General features: G+C 43.7%; 1 protein-coding gene across 6 annotated transcripts in view; it reads left to right on the forward strand.

The window, feature by feature from the left end:
* The window catches only part of CEP350 (centrosomal protein 350), a 166,158-nt gene that overhangs the window by 56,761 nt on the left and 89,109 nt on the right, over nucleotides 1–20,288 (forward strand). For 5 of the 6 annotated variants that reach the window (XM_034778216.1, XM_034778219.1, XM_034778217.1 and 2 more), the window contains 4 exons: nucleotides 9,413–10,077; nucleotides 10,763–10,884; nucleotides 12,768–13,828; nucleotides 16,204–16,357. In XM_034778216.1, the coding sequence (XP_034634107.1) occupies nucleotides 9,413–10,077; nucleotides 10,763–10,884; nucleotides 12,768–13,828; nucleotides 16,204–16,357 (2,002 nt within the window). The remainder of the gene's footprint in view (nucleotides 1–9,412; nucleotides 10,078–10,762; nucleotides 10,885–12,767; nucleotides 13,829–16,203; nucleotides 16,358–20,288) is intronic. The other variant, XM_034778220.1, reaches the window with a different exon arrangement.

Consider the following 20,288-nt stretch of genomic DNA (forward strand, 5'->3'; position numbering starts at 1 on the left):
GGATCAACTTCTAAGACAGATCCGACCACTGTTAAGTTCTAATCTGCTAGTGCCCCTGCTACTCAACACATGACTCCCAAAATGGATATCAACAAAAAATCCTTGGCATCAGGCAAGGCTCCGGCACCAAAGTCCATGCTGGCACTGAAGACTGGTGCAGTGTCTTCTGTGAGACGAAAGACCCAAATATAGAGACAGACATGGCTCCTGGCACCAGTCCCTATCTTTCTGTAAAGAAGGGCCCTAACATCAGTTCTCCAGGGAACAAATCACTATGCCTCTGCCCATCACAGGAGGAGTAAGTGATGCTGGCTCAACCTTCAGCTTGGTGCTGAAGAAGTATTAGCCTCATGTGGTACCAGTGCTTACAATACCATTGGCACAGGCATTGACACAGGTGGCAGCTTCAATATCAGCACCATCTATGGAATTTCTAACGGTGCCTGATGATTTTTTTACTGGAGGAGACTACCTTGTGCCCGGTGATGTTTTTGGTACTAAGACTTTCATAATTGGCACCAGTGCATAATTTTGACTTCTTGGCATCAAGATCTCTCCAGAGGTCAAACTGTCCCTTGACTGTTTCTTTGTTGTCCTCCTCACTGGAGCACACTCTTTCTTCTGTGTCGAGCAAGGAGTTTTCTCACCTCAGATCATTCTATCACTACAAACAAGAAGCTCTTCCTCTAGAGCTCCTACACACACATCCATCACAGGCATACAAGTCGCCTGGTCAACCCGATCTGACCCAGTCTTACCAATACAGTGTGCCATCATGGGATTGTGCATATCGGGGATCTCGGTCCTGGACATACAGGAGACCTTCCTACCATTCTAGGAAGTAGAGTAGATCTCTGTTTCCCCTCCACTTCTATGCCCAGATCACTATCATTTGAGAGAGATGAGTGAGCAAGTGGCTGAGGAGGAACAGACACCAGAGAACCTGAGGAGCAACATCCTTTGCATTTCAGGCACACATTGTCTTCTTTCCCCACCCAAAGCTATTTCTTCAACCCTTGTACTAAAATCTGATGACTTCAAAAGTTTCGGGACCTGTGCCCCAGAATTGCCAAGACACTTGACATTGAAACGTCTATCACTTTAAAAAGAAAAAGTAAAAAAAAAGGATCTCACAAGCTTTTTGATATTCTGCACTCATCTGCTCCTGCTAGGATAGTACAACCTGTCAACAAGGACCTCCTGGATCTTGCTAAGACCTTGTGGCAAACACCAGCTACTTTATCTCCTATGGCTAACAGAGCAGAGAAACACTGCCAGCTATCCTAAAAGGGGTAAGAGCAGTTTTATATTCCTCTGACACCATGTTCTTTGGTGGTCTCTCCTGTGCTTGAAAATCTAAGGTGAGCGATATCCCGAGAAACTGAGCTCATTTCGGAGAATGGCCTATTCATCAGCCTCACTACAGTTATGATTTGTCAATTAACAGGCCCTATCTGAAAAATGTAATTACCTTGTATGGGATAGGGTGTCTCCTTACATATCCAGGCTCCCACAAGATGCCAGAAAGGAGCTGAAAGATATCATTAAGGAAGCCCCAGCTAGTATCCAAAACATTGCTACCAGCATCCATTGATACCTCAGAAGCTGGCTAGACAAGGCATCCATGTCTATGCATATCTAGATGATTGGCTTATCCCATCAGAAGCTTACTGCAGCTTTGAACTATGTCCTTCACTTGTTCACTCAAATGGGCCTTTTAGTGAACTACGACAAATAGTCTCCCATCCCATCACAGGCAAAAGAATTAATAGAGAAGTCTTGACTGACTCCAAATTGGTGATGTCATATCTTTCTGAAGACCGATTTCAGTTTCTTCAGTCAATAATCACCAGTATTAAATTGAATCCAGCATACACGGTATGGAGTTGTCTCGGATTTCTAGGCCCTGTCACTCTGCACTTACATGACGCTTCTTGCCAAACTTCACGTGCACCTTTACAAGCCTGGTTAAAGTTGGTGTATTGTCCTACAAGAGATCAAATTAGCATGGGAACTGTGGTCCCATCAGCACTGAACTGGTGGTCCAACCCCAAGAATTTCCAAAATGGGTTCTCTTCTCTCTAACTCCTGCAAAGATGCTGATCACTGACACATGAGCAGGTTGGTGTGATCACTTGGACCACCTCCAGATACAAAGGATTTGATCTCAAAAGAAAATAACTCTTCACATAAATGTTCTGAAGCTACAAGCAATTAAATTAACTTCCATGGCATTCCAGACTGTCCTATTGAATTCCACAGTACAGATTCATACAGTCAACACATATGCAGGTGCATCTGCACCTGCTTATCACCCCCATGTCAAGAAGCTATCGAGTTATGGACATTGTGCCAACAACCCAGGTAACATGTCTCCATCTCGCAGGAGTCAGCAAAGTTTAGCAGACTACTAAACACACAATTCATCACAAACTACGAGTGGTCTCTGAAGAGCTTTATCAAGCTGATTTTTTTCACTAGAGGGGAAATCCTGTCATAGACTTGTTTGTCACCAAAGATCATCTGAAATGTCCAGCCTTTATTCTGGGGAGGCAAGATTCCAGTCTCATACTGTTGGATCAAGGTCTCATATACGCATTCTCACCAATTCCCATGATTCCCAGAATGACATGCAAGATCAGATGAGACAGTCTCTCTCATTAGTCCTGATGGTCCCATACAAGTCAATACAGTTCTGGTTGATAGACCTTCCCCAGACATCTGCTTAGCCTCCCATTCCACTTCCAGACTGCCCAAATATAGTTGGGCTTGGCAGAACTCAATTTTTGTTTTTTCTAATTTAGATGATTTATATACATTTTTATTTTAAAGATATTTTTCTATTAACTATTTTTATTTTTATGGTTGTGGGGGAAGGTTGAAGTTAGAGTTAGGACAGTGCTGACAGTGATAAGCTGCTGAGGGGCCCAAGACACTAGGGCCCAAGATGTGGTGCGGAGGGGGAGCGGGGGAGGGGGGGGCGGTCACCCTGGCCGGGTAGAGCAGAGCCCTCTGCAGCCAGGACTGTAAGGAGGACAACAAGCCCTTGGCCATGGGGGAGGCCACCCTGCAGCTGAACAGTTCCTGTCCGGGGACAGCGTCCATGCTCCTGACTAGTGAGTAAATGAGCAGGTCCATGACAGCAGAGCTGCAGAGTGCTCTCTGCACAACCCTGGGACTGGTGATAGTGAATCCCAGCAGTCACAAGGTACAGGAAAGGCGGGGGTCCAAGAAGGGCATAGCAGAGACCTCCAGAGCCTCAAGAAGGACAGGTTCTCGGCTGTGGGGGAGATCACCCCGCTGCTGCATGGCTCCAGCCAGGGGATGAAATCATTCAGCAGCTGGGTGACTTCCTCTGCGACTGGGGAGAGGACTCCTCCTTGCAGTTCTGGCCGGGGGTCTCTGCTCTGCTGGGTCAGGACCGCAGTCTTTCTCACACCTTATGCCTGTCAGGATTAAGTCTCCCCAGCCCCACTCACCAGCTGGGAGTGTGGGAGCCATTCCCAGACAGGAAATTCTCAGCAGTGCAGTGGCTTCCCCCATAGCCAGGAGCTTGTCCTCATCCTTGCAATCCTGGCCGGGGGGTCTCTTCCACTGGGGGGAGGGATAGCTCAGGGGTTTGACCATTGGCCTACTAAACCCAGGGTTGAGAGTTCAATCCTTGAGGGGGCCATTTAGGGTACTGGGGTAAATATCTTTCTGGGGATTGGTCCTGCTTTCAGCAGGGGGTTGGACTAGATGACCTCCTGAGGTCCCTTCCAACCCTGATATTCTATGATTCTATCATAATCATCATAATCAAAAAGGTTGACAAAGGAGGTGCTGTTGTCATCATGAATAAATTGGAATATGACCAAGAGGCTGCTAGACAGCTCTCTAACACCACATTCTACAGGCCATTATCCTCTGATCCCACTGAGGATTACCTAAAGAAACTACACCATCTGCTAAAAAAAACTCCCTGACAAAGCACAGGAACAAATCTGTACTGACACATGCCTAGAACCCTGACCAGGGGTATTCTATTTGCTACCCAAGATCCATAAACCTGGAAATCCTGGACGCCTCATCATCTCAGGCATTGGCACCCTAACATCAAGCTTGTCTGGTTATGTGGACTCTCTCCTCAGACCCTACGCTACCAGCACTCCCAGCTATCTTCGAGACACCACTGACTTCCTGAGGAAACTACAATCCATCGGTGATCTTCCAGAAAACACCATCCTGGCCACTATGTACGTAGAAGCCCTCTACACCAATATTCCACACAAAGATGGACTACAAGCTGTCAGGAACTGTATCCTTGATGAGGCTACAGCACACCTGGTGGATGAGCTTTGTGACTTTGTCCTCACCCACAACCATTTCAGATTTGGGGACAACTTATACCTTCAAGTCAGCGGCACTGCTATGGGTACCCGCATGGCTCCACAGTATGCCAACATTTTTATGGCTGACTTAGAACAACGCTTCCTTAGCTCTCGTTCCCTAACGCCCCTACTCTACTTGCGCTACATTGATGACATCTTCATCATCTGGACCCATGGAAAAGAAGCCCTTGAGGAATTCCACCATGATTTCAATAATTTCCATCCCACCATCAACCTCAGCCTAGATCAATCCACACAAGCGGTCCATTTCCTGGACACTACTGTGCTAATAAGCGATGGTCACATAAATACCACCCTATACCGGAAACGTACTGACCGCTATACTTACCTACATGCCTCCAGCTTCCATCCAGGACACACCACATGATCCATTGTCTACAGCCAAGCTCTAAGATATAACCGCATTTGCTCCAAGCCCTCAGATAGAGACAAGCACCTACAAGATCTCTATCAAGCATTCTTAAAACTACAATACCCACCTGCTGAAGTGAAAAACAGATTGACAGAGCCAGACGAGTACCCAGAAGTCACCTCCTACAAGACAGGCCCAACAAAGAAAATAACAGAACACCACTAGCTGCCGCCTTCAGCCCCCAACTAAAACCTCTCCAGCGCATCATCAGAGATCTACAACCTATCCTGAAAGATGATCCTTTACTCTCACAGATCTTGAGAGACAGACCTGTCCTCGCTTACAGACAGCGCCCCCGACCTAAAGCAAATACTCACCAGCAACCACACATCACTGAACAAAACCACTGATCCAGGAACCTATCCTTGTAACAGAGCCCGATGCCAACTCTGTCCACATATCTATTCAAGTGACATCATCATAGGACCTAATCACATCAGCCATACCATCAGGGGCTCGTTCACCTGCACATCTACCAATGTGATATATGCCATCATGTGCCAGCAATGCCCCTCTGCCATGTACATTGGCCAAACCGGACAGTCTCTACGCAAAAGAATTAATGGACACAAATCTGACATCAGGAATCATAATACTCAAAAACCAGTGGGAGAACACTTTAACCTGTCTGGCCATTCAATGTCAGACCTGCGGGTGGCTATCTTACAACAGAAAAACTTCAAAAACAGACTCCAACAAGAGACTGCTGAACTGGAATTGATATGCAAACTAGACACAATCAACTCAGAATTGAATAAGGACTGGGAATGGCTGAGCCATTACAAACATTGAATCTATCTCCCCTTGTAAGTATTCTCACACTTCTTATCAAACTGTCTGTACTGGGCTATCTTGATTATCACTTCAAAAGTTTTTTTTCTGTTACTTAATTGGCCTCTCAGAGTTGGTAAGACAACTCCCACCTGTTCATGCTCTCTGTATATGTGTGTGTGTGTGTGTGTATATATATATATATATATCCTCAATATTTATTCCACTCTATATGCATCCGAAGAAGTGGGCTGTAGTCCACGAAAGCTTATGCTCTAATAAATTTGTTAGTCTCCAAGGTGCCACAAGTACTCCTGTTCTATTTGCGGATACAGACTAACACGGCTGCTACTCTGAAACCTATGATTCTGTGACAACTGCAGCCTCCCTGACACTTTTTGTTCCTTCAGGGATCGGGTGTCACTGGCCCCGTGGCCATCCAGAGAGCCCTCTTCAACTGCACTATCATGGCACCTCACTCCTGTGACAGTGGAGCAGCAGAGGTCTCCCTGCATGGCCACGGACACCCAATCCCTGCAGGGACACGGTGCAGAGATGGCTGCAATCCTGGATGGGCAGACCAGAGACCCCCGGCATTCCCAGCTGGTGAGAGGGAGTGGGTCCATGATAGTGGGCTGCAGATGGCTCCCTGCACTGTTGCAGGAGCCATTCAGCAGTGGGGTGACCTCCCCTGCTGTTGGGGGCTCCTCCTCCTTGCAGCCCTGGTCAGGGGTCTCTGCTCTGCCATGCCAGGACCTCAGCCTCTTTCTGTGCCTTGTGCCTGTAGGTATCGGGTGTCACCAACCCTGAGGCAGCTCAGGGAGCCCTCTGCAGCTCCGCTGTCTCTTATCCACTCATGTACTCCTGTGACAGCAGGGGTGCAGGGGACTGGCTGCAGGGTGCTCCCTTCATGGTTGCAGGGCTGGTGATATCCGATCCCAGTAGGCACACTGGCTGTTACTGATTGATATTTTTTTCATTGATTTCAGTGTGTCAGCTGAAAATTAACGTTTACCAATAGTTAGCAATTAAAATTTAATCCTGCCAAGCCTAGTATTGCAAGATCAAGGTCAGATACTACATCAAGGCCAAGGGTCACTGTATCAGATAGTCTGGATGTAGGCTTGTTGAGTGCTGCTGACTGAGACAGCTCTCTACAAGATCCTATTCCAAAGCAGAAATCCCTCCACGAGGAGGCCTTTTTCCTATAAATGGAAAAAAAATTTCAACTTGAGTAGCTCAGCACAACTTTGACTTGCTGAAAGCTTCTATACGAAAGATCCTTGACTATATCATATATTTGAAACATTCTGGACTTTTTTCAATTACATTACAATCAGCCGTGCAGCATTCGCTGCATGTCATGCACTTGTCCAGTCATATTCATTTTTTTTTATCCTATGGTATCCAGATTTCTAAAGGGGTTGCTGCATACTTACCCTATAGTCAGAGAACTCTCTCCTGCATGGAATCTTAATATCATCCTTGCAAACCTCATGATACCACTCTTGGAGCACCTTTTAGTATGCTCTTTCCACCATCTCTCATTCTCTTGACAGTCTTTTTAATCCCATCACATCGGCCAGTAAGATCAGCAAACTCCACGCTCTTGTGGTTGATCTTCCTTACACCACGTTTTGCAGAGGCAAGATGATGTTGACACCTCATCTGAGGTTTTTCTAATGTCCGGATTTAATTTAAACTGGTCCATCAATTTACCTATTTTCTTTCCTAAACTCCATTTTGTTCCCAGGGAGAAGAAACTCCAGGCCTTGATGTTTCAAGGGCTTTATTATACTACCCTTTCAGGACAAATCCTTTGACTGTCTTCCAGTCTTTTTATTGCCTTTTCTCCAGTGACCTGAAGAGCTAAATCATCTCCTCCCAGAGAGTATCAAAATGGGTTACTCAGTGCATCAGTTTGCTACTGTATGGCTGAGATACCTCTTCCTTCAAAGGTTAAAGCATATTCCACTGGAGCATAAACTGCTTCCTTTTCTTGTTTCAGAAACCTCTCCATATCTGACATTTGCAAGTCTGCTACATGCACCCCTTGAGGGCTCCCTTGATCTGACTGCAGGATCAGATGCCAAGTTCAGGACTGCGGTATTATAACCATTCTTTAGTGGCAGTTCAGACTCCTTTATACCACCTCCAGATGGGGCACTGCTTATCAGTCACTTGGAGTGGGATCCACATGGATATGTTTGATTAAGAAAAAGTGGTTATTTACCTTTATAGTAACTGCTTTTTCAAGATGTCATTATCTGTGTGGATCCCACTCCACGATCCAACTTCGATTCCCCACTTTTTTGGAGTTCTCTGAATTAGCCAGGGAACTGAGGGAGAGTTGCAGCTGCTATGCCCTATATGCCCTTATGTGTGGGGAAGGGACAAGGGAGAGTGTGAGGACATTCAGGATGCAGGCACCCGGCCCCAGTGGACACTGCTTTTTCCAAAGATCAAGGCTCTGCGTTGGGCACCTGGAGTGGGATCCGCACAGACGAAAACATCTTGGAGAGCCACAGATACCGTAAGATAAGTAACCAGGTGTGGGGTTTTTTGTTTGTTTTTTGCTTTTAAGGCAAAGAGGGTTTCTGCAAATTTGGAAGAAAATTCATCTGTGTTTTGAATTAAAAAAGAGTGGTGTTGCACCAGTTTGCAACTTTGTGTACTGATGTAAGTGTTCACACAAAGTTGCAGTGGTTTAGCTAATTTGGTGCAACATTACACCTAAAATTAAAACCGGTGAAACTTGTGTGTATAGATAAGCCTAGGGGTGTAGTCTAAGATCTGCAGTTGTGTTTTATTATGGATCAGTTATACATTTTTGTAACCCTTGCGATAGTTAAGAATCCTGGTTGTAAACTTGGAGGTAAATTCTGATATGCATCTTATAGCAAAAACAAAATTCTTGAACTCTCAGATTTTCACATTTATAGTTATGGTGTTAAGAGAAGAGTAATTCCAAAGCTTCATGACACACAATTCACTGTAGAGATCAAGAAGGGTTTTTTCCAATGTTAGAGGGTTGTAATAGTGTATTACAAGAATTCTTCTTTCCTTTGAAGCAGCAAATTTTGGCCACCTTTGGTCTTAATGGCTATAGTCCAATCCAATGTGGCAAATCTATATTTTTACTTAAGATTAATATGATAGCTCATATAGCTCTATATGGATTGACACTATGGTCCATACAATTTAATGTGGCCATTTTGATTTCAAAAACTGTAAAGAAAAGACTATAAAACTTGCAAGATTCTTTGGGTATTCTAACAATGTACACATTTCACATCAAATTTGGAAGAAAAATTGCACTTGTAATCATTTCTTTGCCCAATGTCTAGTTTCATTCTGAAACAAACTTTACAGCATATTTGTAAAGCTGTATGGAAGGGATTTAATTATAAACTGATAGATCCTTAACTATAGTAGTGTTAATGGAAACTATTAAAATATGTGCATTTTGGTAGCAGTGTCCTGGCTACAGCCTATCCATTTCTAATTAGTACTAATATATATAAGAGCTTTGGACATCATTGGCTCTGCTTGGTGCATTACAATTTTTACAGATATTTCAGTGGTGGCTTCTACTTCCCAGATCTTTGCTTTATATATCAAAGCTTTTTAGTACAGTGCTTTTGATATATAAAACAGGATGTTTTCTCTTTCAAGTGGAACTGACAAGAGAATACTAGTTCATCTCCTTACTTTTTATGCTCTTCAGTTATTGACCATTTTTATGTGATTGGTTTGAAACAAAGAAAATCTCCCCTCCCCACCTTTCTTTCCCATTCAAAATGTTTAGATGTAGCATCTGACACCTTTCATTCTTTAGCAGGCCCTATTGGAAGGACAGGATCAGATACCAGACTGGATGTTACCCACAAAACCTGTCCAAGAAGTTCTGAATGGTCAAGGAGTAAAGTACAGTCTGAGAGTAACCTGAAGAAATTGGACTCTACTCTTCCAGATAGTAAACAAGATGAAGACCATACCTCCTTAAATAAGGACTTTCTGCCCATAGAGATACGTGGAATTCTTGATGATCTGCAGTTGGACTCAGTGATTCCAAGTACAAAGCAAGAGAAAGATGGGGAAAGGCACAGTCAGAAATCTGCACTGCCTACACAAGGTGCCAGGAGCCACAGTCCAACAAAAAGGAAACCAGACAAGTTAGCTGCTAGTGAAGAACCTCAAGTTATCTCCAAGAAACGTCACTATGACACAGATGAGGTTCGCCAGTACATTATTAGACAGCAAGAGGAGAGGAAGAGGAGGCAGAATGAAGAGAAGAAGGCACAGAAAGAGGCAACAGAGCGGAAGAACAAACGACTTCAAGAGCTTTACAAGAAACAGAGAGAGGCTTTTGCTAAGGCAAAGAACATGCCAACTTCTGAACCTTCAGCAGCTAGGCGACTACAGGAAACCTATTCCAAACTGTTGCTGGAACACACTTTGCTAGAGGAAACTTCTCAGCTCCCTGTTGCGCAGGAAATGCAGGTATGGCAGTTTCACTACCTCAGTATTAAAGATAGGCATAGAAATAGAGGGTAGAATACTTAGGAAGGTCCTGAATTATCTTTATTAAGGTAGCAGTTAAGGAAAGAAGCAGATTATACCTATGAAAACAATGATCTGTACTAAAAACCAAAATTTTATTGCCCACAAGACAGATAAACTGCAGAATCTCCTCGCATCAGCAAGACACACAATAATAGTGAATGGAAGTTCAGTCTCTCGTAATTCTAACTAGCATCTGAGTTTAATGTATTGATTAACTGATACAATGATTGAAACTTAAGAAATGCCTATAGTAAAACTCCTCAGACTGAATGAGGGGCTTCAGTTCAGCTTACTTTGGCAGAGCTGTGACTACTGAGGTCATTCAACTCATTGCTGTTTGAGGCTGAATGTGAAACATGGTTGTTAGATGACAGGTCATTACTGTTAACTTTCCTGGTTCCTCTTTGGTTGGCTCTGTGTGTGAGTAAAGCTTGTGTCCCACCAGTCAGTTTTGTTGGGACAAAAATCTTGAATGCCCTCTCCTTTTTTCTATTTTTGCATGCTAGTAAAACTTGAATGTTGAGTTTCTTCTAGTCCCTTTGACTTTATTGAGACTTAAGCTCCTCAGTCACGTTAGGCGCTTCTGAAAATTTTGCTGTTAGAGTCTTCTTTTTATTTCTAGCCCAGGCCTGGATATCAACCATCTGGGGAATCTGACAAAGAAAACAAGGCACAAGAACGTCCTCCTAGTGCATCTTCCAGTAGTGATATGTCCCTGTCGGAACCTCCACAGCCTCTTGTTAGGTAAGTAGGCATGGACGTTTCAGTCGGAGACTTCTAGTTCTCCATAGAACATATAGTACACTTCTAAAATGATAGCTTTTATAGTGATTAGTATATAAAAGTGTTCTGTGACAGTAGGAATATTTGACGTGCAGTAATAAACTTTTATTTTGAGGTTGTACAGGAATCTGATGCACAAAAAAATTTTGATTACCAATCTGCCTCAAAATTATAGCATCTATAAATAGTATTTAAAATATAATTGACATCAATTGCTGCTGTTATTCTTCTATAGATATCTCAGAGAGATGTGCATTCTGCATCAGGGACTGGTCTTTCCTCTGTCCTCACCCCAGTGCAAGAACAAGTAATCATATAACCATATCTGCCAGTTAGATTGCATTCTCTATTTGAATCACCTCATTATTTTCTTCCTCACTTTCAGACTGAGGTTCCAACTTTTGATTCTCACCTTCAGGGCTCCACGCAAGTCTGTTTCTGCTTGCATCTCTGGTCTAACTTCTTCCTATTCCCCAGCTTGCTCCTATTTCCCCCTTCTGCTTCCTCCAAAATACTCAATTTATAACCATCGACCATTGCCTTCATACATGAAATAATCTCTCTCCCTCTTGTGTGGCAAGCAGACTCTTGCTCATTTTCTGTAACGCTTTTCATTAATTCACAAAAGTCAGAAGCAGCATGGAGTGGAATCTCTGCGCAGTGTTTTGACACTGAACTGTCATCTGGTCATTTGATATATTGTCTAATTTAGGTTGTAAGTCCTTTGGAGTATCAACTGTCGTCTTTTCTGGACATTTAAACTAATGGACACCACTTAACATAAATTTGATTACATTTATTAACAAAATATTCAGGATGCACATTGAAACAAGCAAAAGTGAGGAAATGACTGTTAAGACTACATACACATCCTTAACTCTGTCCTCTTGTACATATGCCCTGTGATCTGGTCTTTAATTACATGATCACTTAACCGTTTCTTAAATTTATGTATCTCATTACCTTGGTCAAATTAAAACTCAGTTTTGTTGTGTAGCAATACTTGTCTCTTAGGCAGGAAGAGTTTTAGCTAGGGCTAGGAAATTCAAGTGGTAATAGTTCAAATACTACACTGGTATTGCTGTATAATGCAATATTAATATACTACTGTGATGAGCGCCTTAGCAATACCTAGGTGTGGTGCTAATAACAGGGAAGAACGGAGACTAGAATGGCTGCATAATTTATTTGGAGAGCCATGTAGTAAGTTGAGAAGCAGGACTTAGTTGGTGGGTTTGTCAGGAAATCTAATATTCAGACTGTGCTAGTAAGATTAAAGAAGGAAATTCCAAGACACTGGATCACTGGAAGAGGAATGCATTTGTAGAACCCTAGTTAGGGAAACTTAGGTATCTCTAATAAAAGTCTTTTATTTTATTTATACATTTGTGAATATGCTTATATTCCACACTAAATGTGTCTAGTCCTTGCCCAGTGTGTCAGTTGCTATGAAGTGTTGGAAGGGTAATGTGAGTAAAACTGGAGAGGATTCTCTTGAGCTTGGAAGACAGGAGTGGCAGGGAAAGCAAGGTGTCATCTGAACTGCTTTCTGTAAACTTCTGCAAAAATCTTGCTTTTTCTTACCAAAGAATATTATCTGGTCAACATAATGCAATTTAAGAGAGTGTTTATGCTTTGTATGTATATGCTGTATATTTTATGTATATACAGTATAGCGAATTTTTATTTTTGGTACATCTATAATTTCTATTTCCCAAAAGATTGTTGTATTTTGATGTCTGTGAAAAACACTTTTGTTGCAAAGATATAAGTTCACATGAGCTGTTAGTACTTTACAAATGTTGCACTTGGTCACAAATTTCAGTCTTATCTTTTGATTCTAGAAATGATTTGATGGAGCCTACGTGGATACAGCCAGATAGACTGAGCCCAAGAGTCCAACTCTCTCACCCACAACCTCTTGCTGGCTCAAGTGGAGGACTTTTCTCCCAGCTTTTGGATCTGGAGCAGATGGGCCTTTTGCCAAAGGACTTTGACTCAGTACTGTCAACCAGGAGGAACCACAACACAGCTGTGGGATCCTTGACTTTGACACCTCAGCCTTACCTGACTTCATCTGCTGTACAGCAAGATCTCTTGGTAAAGCCTGGTGCGAGCCAATATAAGAGTAAACTGGATCGTATTGAAGCCCTGAAAGCTACAGCTGCTTCTTTGTCTAGCAGAATTGAAAGTGAAGCCAAGAAGTTAGCTGGGGCTGGCATCAACTATGGCTCAGTGTGGAACTCTGAACAACTACTGCTGGGGAAGCAGGATGATGGACACTGGGCTAAGGCTGTGAGTCCCCCTGTGAGAGAGGATAATGAAGATGTTTTCTCAGCCAGAATTCAGAAAATGTTGGTTACTTGTGTGTCTCATACAACCTTTGATGATAACCTCCCTGGAGTGGGCAACCTTAGTGAATTTAAAAAGCTCCCTGAGACTATCAGGCCTCATACTGCTGCAGTCAGCCTTGGAATGAGATCCCCAGTGAGTCACAGACCTGAAGGAATATTAGGACATTTATCAAAGAGGCAAACTGACTCCCCTGTGTCTGAAAATCAGGCTTATAGACAAAACAAAGGCATAATTCCTCACGATTCCAGCACAGATTCAATCAGTGAAGGACCTCTTCTAAGTGAGGGGAGTCTCTCTGAGGAGGAAGGTGACCAACGTAGGCAGTCTCCTTTGAAAATTGTTGAGGTGTTAAAAGAAAAGGAGTTCTGTGTTGGGGAGAGAACTGCTTTTGAGCCCATAAAAGAGTTTCAGAAGGAGGCAGAAAAGTATTTACCACTTTTCACACAGACAAGTGGCACACAAAGCAAGGGACCATGGGAAGAACTGGCCAAGGGAAGTCCACATAGTGTCATCAATATATTTGCAAAATCTTACCAACTACATGGAAAAGGTAAGGAAAAGAAATGGAAATATTACACCAGGGGAATCTTGGGTATATTCATAATTTTCATATTGACTGCATTTTGTTGTTGAATTCACTGGTGATGACTCAATTTTCAAGAATCTCAATAAATATGAAGATGGATTAATAAGGAACTGTTAATAAGGCATAAGTGTGAATGAGGAAGTGTTATTTATTCCACAAGAACCAAGGTCACCCAATGAAATTAATAGGCAGCAGGTTTAAAACAAACAAACAAAAAGAAGTACTTCTTCACATAATACACAGCCAACCTTGGAACTCATTGCCAGGGGATGTTGTGAAAGCCAAAACTATAACTGGATTCAAAAAAGAATTAGATAAGTTCATGGAGGATAGGTCCAACAGTAGCTATTATCCAGTATGGTCAGGGATGCAATCCCATGCTCTGGATGTCCCCAGTCTCTGACTGCCAGAAGCTGGTTGTGGATGATACGGGGTGAATCACTCGATTACCTGTTCTGTTCATTCCCTCTGAAGCACCTGGCATTGACTCTTGTCGGAAGACCATTTACTGACCTAGATGGACCCTTGCTCTGATCTGCTATGGCCATTCTTATGATTCACAGGAAAGTTTTATGGATGTAGTTTTGAGTAATAAGTGATTGACCTGATTTTATTTTTTCCTGCTCCATGAAGAGAATTCCATTGTTTTTGGAAGCAGAAGACTGCTTTTGTGTTTAGGTTGCTACACTCCTGCAGAGTGTAGGTAATTAGAATGTTGGACCTATTCAACTGTTAAATGCAACACAGTCTAATTTGGGAGTGAATTGTATTTTTAAAATGTATTTACCATGATTTTAGAACATTGAACTATATGTGGTACAAGTTAATTTTATATATTTTTAGAATTGTATACTTAGGTTTTATCAGGTATCTTGTCGTATGCAAAGTACTATGCTACACCTAACTATCTTGGGTTGGGTTTGAGGATCAGAATGTGTTTGATAGTTGACTTCACCCCTGACAATACCAAACAATTTCTCCATAGAAATCTCCCTAACTACTACTACTTTGTAAGCCACTTGCATTTTTCTCTTTCCCTCCCCATTCTGTTCATATCAATTCCATATATGCTCAGTGTCCCTTTAAATATACTTCAAATGCATGCTGTTGTGGACATCTTTCAGTTTGGCATCTATAACTATTTTCAGACCACTTTGCTAGCTTTTGGGTTGGAAAGCTTTTTTTTTTTTTAATTAAATAGTAAAAGGGTCTTGTTGCTGAGAAAAAGGTAAGTCCTGCCCCTCTTCTTTCTTTTCAGGTTTCTTTAATGTAGCTGGGCAAGTGGAGCCAACAGGGAGAGCTGAGCCAGTGGTTGGGAGTATGCTTCCTCCTACCACAGCTCCATTTCAAATCCACCCACCAATCCCACCGATGCGATTTCTTAAGTGAGTTATTTCTAACAAAAGGCTCAAGCTTTGTGCCAAAGCTTTAACAGCATTTCATCCCGTTCTCTTCCCATTTCAGTTATTCCTGAAAGATGGAATGCATACTATTTGCAAGTAGTAATGTAAGTGACTGTATATATGCCAGATTCTCTTTACTCACTGAAATAATGCTGCACAACCAGGGATAGGGTTACTTTGGTAGAGGGTAGATTTTTTCTTTTTTCTTTTTTAACTTCAACTCTTCATATGTTGTCTTATCCAGTGGTAGCTCTGAAAAATAGTTTGGCAGACAACAGACAGTTAATGAACTGAGATCTCTGTAGCAATCTCTGGTCTTCATAGATTAGGCGCTGGTGGTATATCAATAGGCAAGATCTTTCTTACTAAGTGAGCAAGTTTATAGTGTTAATTGCTCTATTTGGTGCCTTGTTGCATATTTTCCAGAATTTTCATGCAGGACATTGCATTCCATTCTTGTACATAGCTATTCTGTCCTTTTATCAGTGCACTTAATTCTCCTCTGTGAGGCACTTGCTCTTGTCTTCAGGTACTGTAGTCATTTGCTGCTGAATGTTTTCCACAAGTTAGTTTACATTATGTCCTTTTTGATTATTTTTTTCATTCTTCAAAGATGATGGAATTTACTCCCTCTAGCTCTCCAGATGGCTCCACTCCCAAGCATCATGTTATTCAGATAATGTTTTCTAAGTGGCTTGTTACGTCAGTATAGAAAAGAGGCAGAATATAGTTGATATTTTGTATTAGACATCCAACGGCAGTTCTATCATGTTCATTTAGCATGCTTCTTTTGGGAAGGCATTCTTTCTTGCTCAGTACTGGTGGAAGTAGAAGTATTTAAGGCCTTCAGCCTCATTGCCTGTCATGTGAGCTACATGACGTTTAGTATCAACTGTCTTATTTTTTTTATTTGATTTTTTTTCCCCTTTTTCACAGGATTTGAGGAAAAGTCAAATGGAGGCTCTCCAATCTTGCGACCTTTACTTCCTACCATGAGCCCTCCAGATAGTGTTGTTTCGTATGAAGATGACTTTGTTTCATCACAGGGCAGTGGAACTTTGACAGACAAACAGATTGCTCTTGAGCCTAGGTAATTATGTAGAAACATTTGGAGAAAATCTAAATGAAAAATGATACTGAATTTTTGAGAGTACTTATAAACAGCTTCCTTTTTGCATCAAGTAATGTGTGGATATCCCCCAAAAGGGTACTGTTACACTATTTTATCCCATTAGTGAAAAAGACGATTCCTTACAGTAGGATTTGGCAAATTATTTACAGTAGAACCTCAGAGTTAGGAACACCTCAGGAATGGAGGTTCTTCATAACTCTGAAACATTCATAACTCTGAACAAAACATTATGGTTCTTTCAAAAGTTTATAACTGAACATTGACTTAATACAGCTTTGAAACTTTACTATGCAGAAGAAAAATGGCAGTTTTTACCATCTTAATTTAAGGAAATGGTTTCCTTACCTTGTCAAATCTTTTTTATTTTTTAATTCCCTTTATTTTTAGTAGTTTACATTTAACACAGTACTGTACTGTATTTGCTTTATCTATTTATTTATTTGTTGGTCTCTGCTGCTGCCTGATTGCATACTTCTGGTGCCAAATGAGGTGTGTGGTTGACCAGTCCGTTCATATCTCTGGGGTTCATAACTCTGAGGTTCTGCTGTATCTGTGGCCCTACACAGCTAATATGTCAAGCCACATGGCCTCGGAGCAAGCAGTGTAGGACAGAGAATTGAATACTTCTGAAACCTAATCCTGGTTCTGCCCTGACTTCTTATGTGGGCTTGGGCAAGTCACTTAACTCTTCTGGGTCTATTGCCCCATCTGTAGAATGTGAGAATAATAGTTCCTAAGCTTTCATAGCTGTTATGAGGCTTAATGTTCAAAACACTTTGAAGATATTAAGCCCTATATAATTGCCAAATTATAATTTATTACTGTCTTTTTGTAGGTTTCAGAGTGGTAACCATGTTAGTCTGTATCAGCAAAAAGAACGAGGAGTACTGGTCACACTTAGAGACTAACAAATTTATTTGAGCATAAGCTTTCGTGGGCTAAACCCCACTTCATCGGATGCATGCAACGGAAAATACAGTAGGAAGATATATATACACAGAGGACATAGAAAAATTCCATCCTGATTATCACTACAAAAGATTTTTTCTCCTGCTGATAATAGCCCAACTTAATTGATTACTCTCGTTATAGTTAGTATGGCAACACCCATTTTTTTCATGTCCTCTGTGTATATATATCTTCCTACTGTATTTTCCACTGCTTGCATCCGATGAAGTGGGTTTTAGCCAATGAAAGCTTATGCTCAAATAAATTTGTTAGTCTCTAAGGTGCCACAAGTACTCCTCGTTCTTTTGTCTTTTTGTAGTAGTTGTTGTAAATGTCAAGCATTGTTTCAAAGTTCCAGTAAGGTTTAGTAACAGAAATATATATTTTTTTAAATTCTGATAGACTTTTGAAACCTTTTCTGTAGCTGCTTGGAATTTCAAGACCATGACATTCCAGATCTTCCAATTTATTGTGAAAATGGTTGGTTCTTCTTCGAGTGATTGCTCATATCAATTCCAGTTAGTTGTGTGCGCGTGCCACGTGCAAGGATGTCGGAAACTTTTACCCTAGCAGCTACCTGTCGGGCCGGCTGGGGAGCCCCCTGGAGTGGTGCCGAAATGGCGATCTATATAAGCCCCTGCTAGCCCGACCCTCCTTCAGTTCCTTCTTACCGCCTGTGACGGTTGTTGGAACAGTGATCTCTTGTCTTATCAAGTGTTCCACTTATCCCTAGCGTTCTCTTATCTTCATTGTAAATAGTTAATAGTTGGTAAGTTTTAATTGTTTTTCTTTAGTATTAAGTGTAGTCTAGCTGTTGAGGGCAGTCTCGTCAACGACTGCCCTGTGGGGCCCTGGGGCATGCCGTCTCAGGGCTTCAAGTCTTGCAACAGGCCCATGCCTACGGGTGACCCCCACGATTCCTGTCTCAGGTATCTGGGGGAGGGCCATCGAGCAGACAAGTGCAGGATTTGTAAAGCATTCAAACCCCGGACGCGTAAAGAGAGGGAGTTTTGTCTTAGGCAACTCCTCATGGAGTCGGCCCTGCGGCCCTCTCAAGACGCGGGCCCGAGTGCGTCGGTATGGAGCGTCCCTCCAGCAGTACCATCTTCAGCACTGCAGAAGATCCCGCACTCATCTCGGGACCGGCGATCTCCCAGGCCCCAAAAACGTTCACCTCGGCACCGTTCCCATTCCCTTGTTGCTGCCAAGAAGCAAGCCGTGGGAGGACCCCCTGTTAGGATTGAGACAGTTACCAAGGTCCCGACGGAGCAAGACCCTGGCCAGACCTCTAAGCAGGCCACCATGCCTAGATCTCTTCAGGCCACCCCTCCACTCAGGATGGTGCAAGTAGAAGAGATCATTCTACTGTCCACGCCGGACACCTTAGAGGCGGCGAGAAGTCTCATCGAGATGACTGCTCTGGTGCCTCCGGTCCCAGCATCGGCCCCAGCACGGGTCCCTGTGCCATCCCAGGGCAAACCGGCGATGTTCGGGCTGTCAGCCCTCAGACCAGCATCTCATTTCTGCTTGGAGTCCCGGCGCCGTTTTGAGTCCCGGCACAGCCCCAGGTCTCAGTCTGACTTGCAGCGCTGATCCACGGTCTCGAACCTCAGAGCCGTTCCCGCTCAAGGTCGCTTTCAACTGCACGAACATGGTCCCGCTCGAGGTCCAGATCACAATTGGTGACCTCGCGGCACCGCTCGGATCGACGAGGTACGGGTTCCCAATCCCCACGTCAACGATCGCCATGGCACGGTCCGCGGTCCAGTACCGCTCCCCGTCGCGGCACCGCTCACCAGCGCGGCACCATTCGCCAACATGGCACCGGTCGCGATCAGCCTCATGGCGCTGATCCTGGCACGACCTGCGCCTTCCAAGAGACTCGGTGCCTTCTTTAACACACTCCCGCACCTCCCCTCCTTGGCCATCGCAGTCCCGGTCCCCTTCTGGCAGTTCGGAGAGAGCCTCAGGGGTCTCGGACATCCCTCATTCTGGCCCAGGGAGCCTTGGCCAAGTTCCACCAGCGTCCCACTGGCAACCCCAGTGGCAGTTTTGGACACCCTGGGCATACCATCAAGCCCAGGACGCTCCCCCAGTTGCCCAGTCGCCGTCTCGCTCGAGCGCCAGGCCTCCTGAGGCAACTCTCAGCCGCCCTCCTCCTGACCCAGACCAAACTGTGGAGCCAGCACCTGTGATACAGGCTACCCCAGCTCCCCAGGAGGAGCCACCCATGTCCGACCAGGATGCTACATCCGCACCGGCCCTCCCAGTGGAGTCGTCCTCGTCCTCCCCTGATGAGGCTGTGGCTGGCACATCCACGTCTGGGCCACCCCCGATGGACTTTAGGGTCCTCCAAGAATTGCTGAGGTAAGTGGCCCTCAATATGAACCTCCAAATGGAGGAGGTTGTGGAGGATGAGGACCCCATGGTAGACATTCTAGGCCCGGAAGGGCCCTCCAGGGTGGCCCTTCCCATGAATAAAACCATCCACAACAATGCAAAGACTCTCTGGCAAACCCCGGCCTCCATTCCCCCCACAGCTAAGGGGGTAGAAAGAAAGTACTTTGTCCCCACCAGGGGTTATGAATACACCTCTACCCCGATATAACACGAATTCAGATATAACGCGGTAAAGCAGCGCTCCAGGGGGAGTGGGACTGCGCACTCTGGCGGATCAAAGCAAGTTCGATATAACACGGTTTCACCTACAACGCAGTAAGATTTTTTTGGCTCCTGAGGACAGCGTTATATCGGGGTAGAGGTGTACCTTTTTACCCACACTGTCCCATGTTCGCTTGTGGTAGACGCGGTAAATGCCAGGGAGAGACAGGGCCAGCAAGGGCCTGCTCCCAAATCAAAAGACTCAAAACGGCTGGACCTTTTTCAGAGAGAGGTTTATTCTACTGGGGGTCTCTCGCTGCGGATTGCTAACCAGCTGGCG

Source organism: Trachemys scripta, chromosome 8 (assembly GCF_013100865.1).
Source record: "Trachemys scripta elegans isolate TJP31775 chromosome 8, CAS_Tse_1.0, whole genome shotgun sequence".
NCBI lineage: Eukaryota > Metazoa > Chordata > Testudines > Emydidae > Trachemys > Trachemys scripta.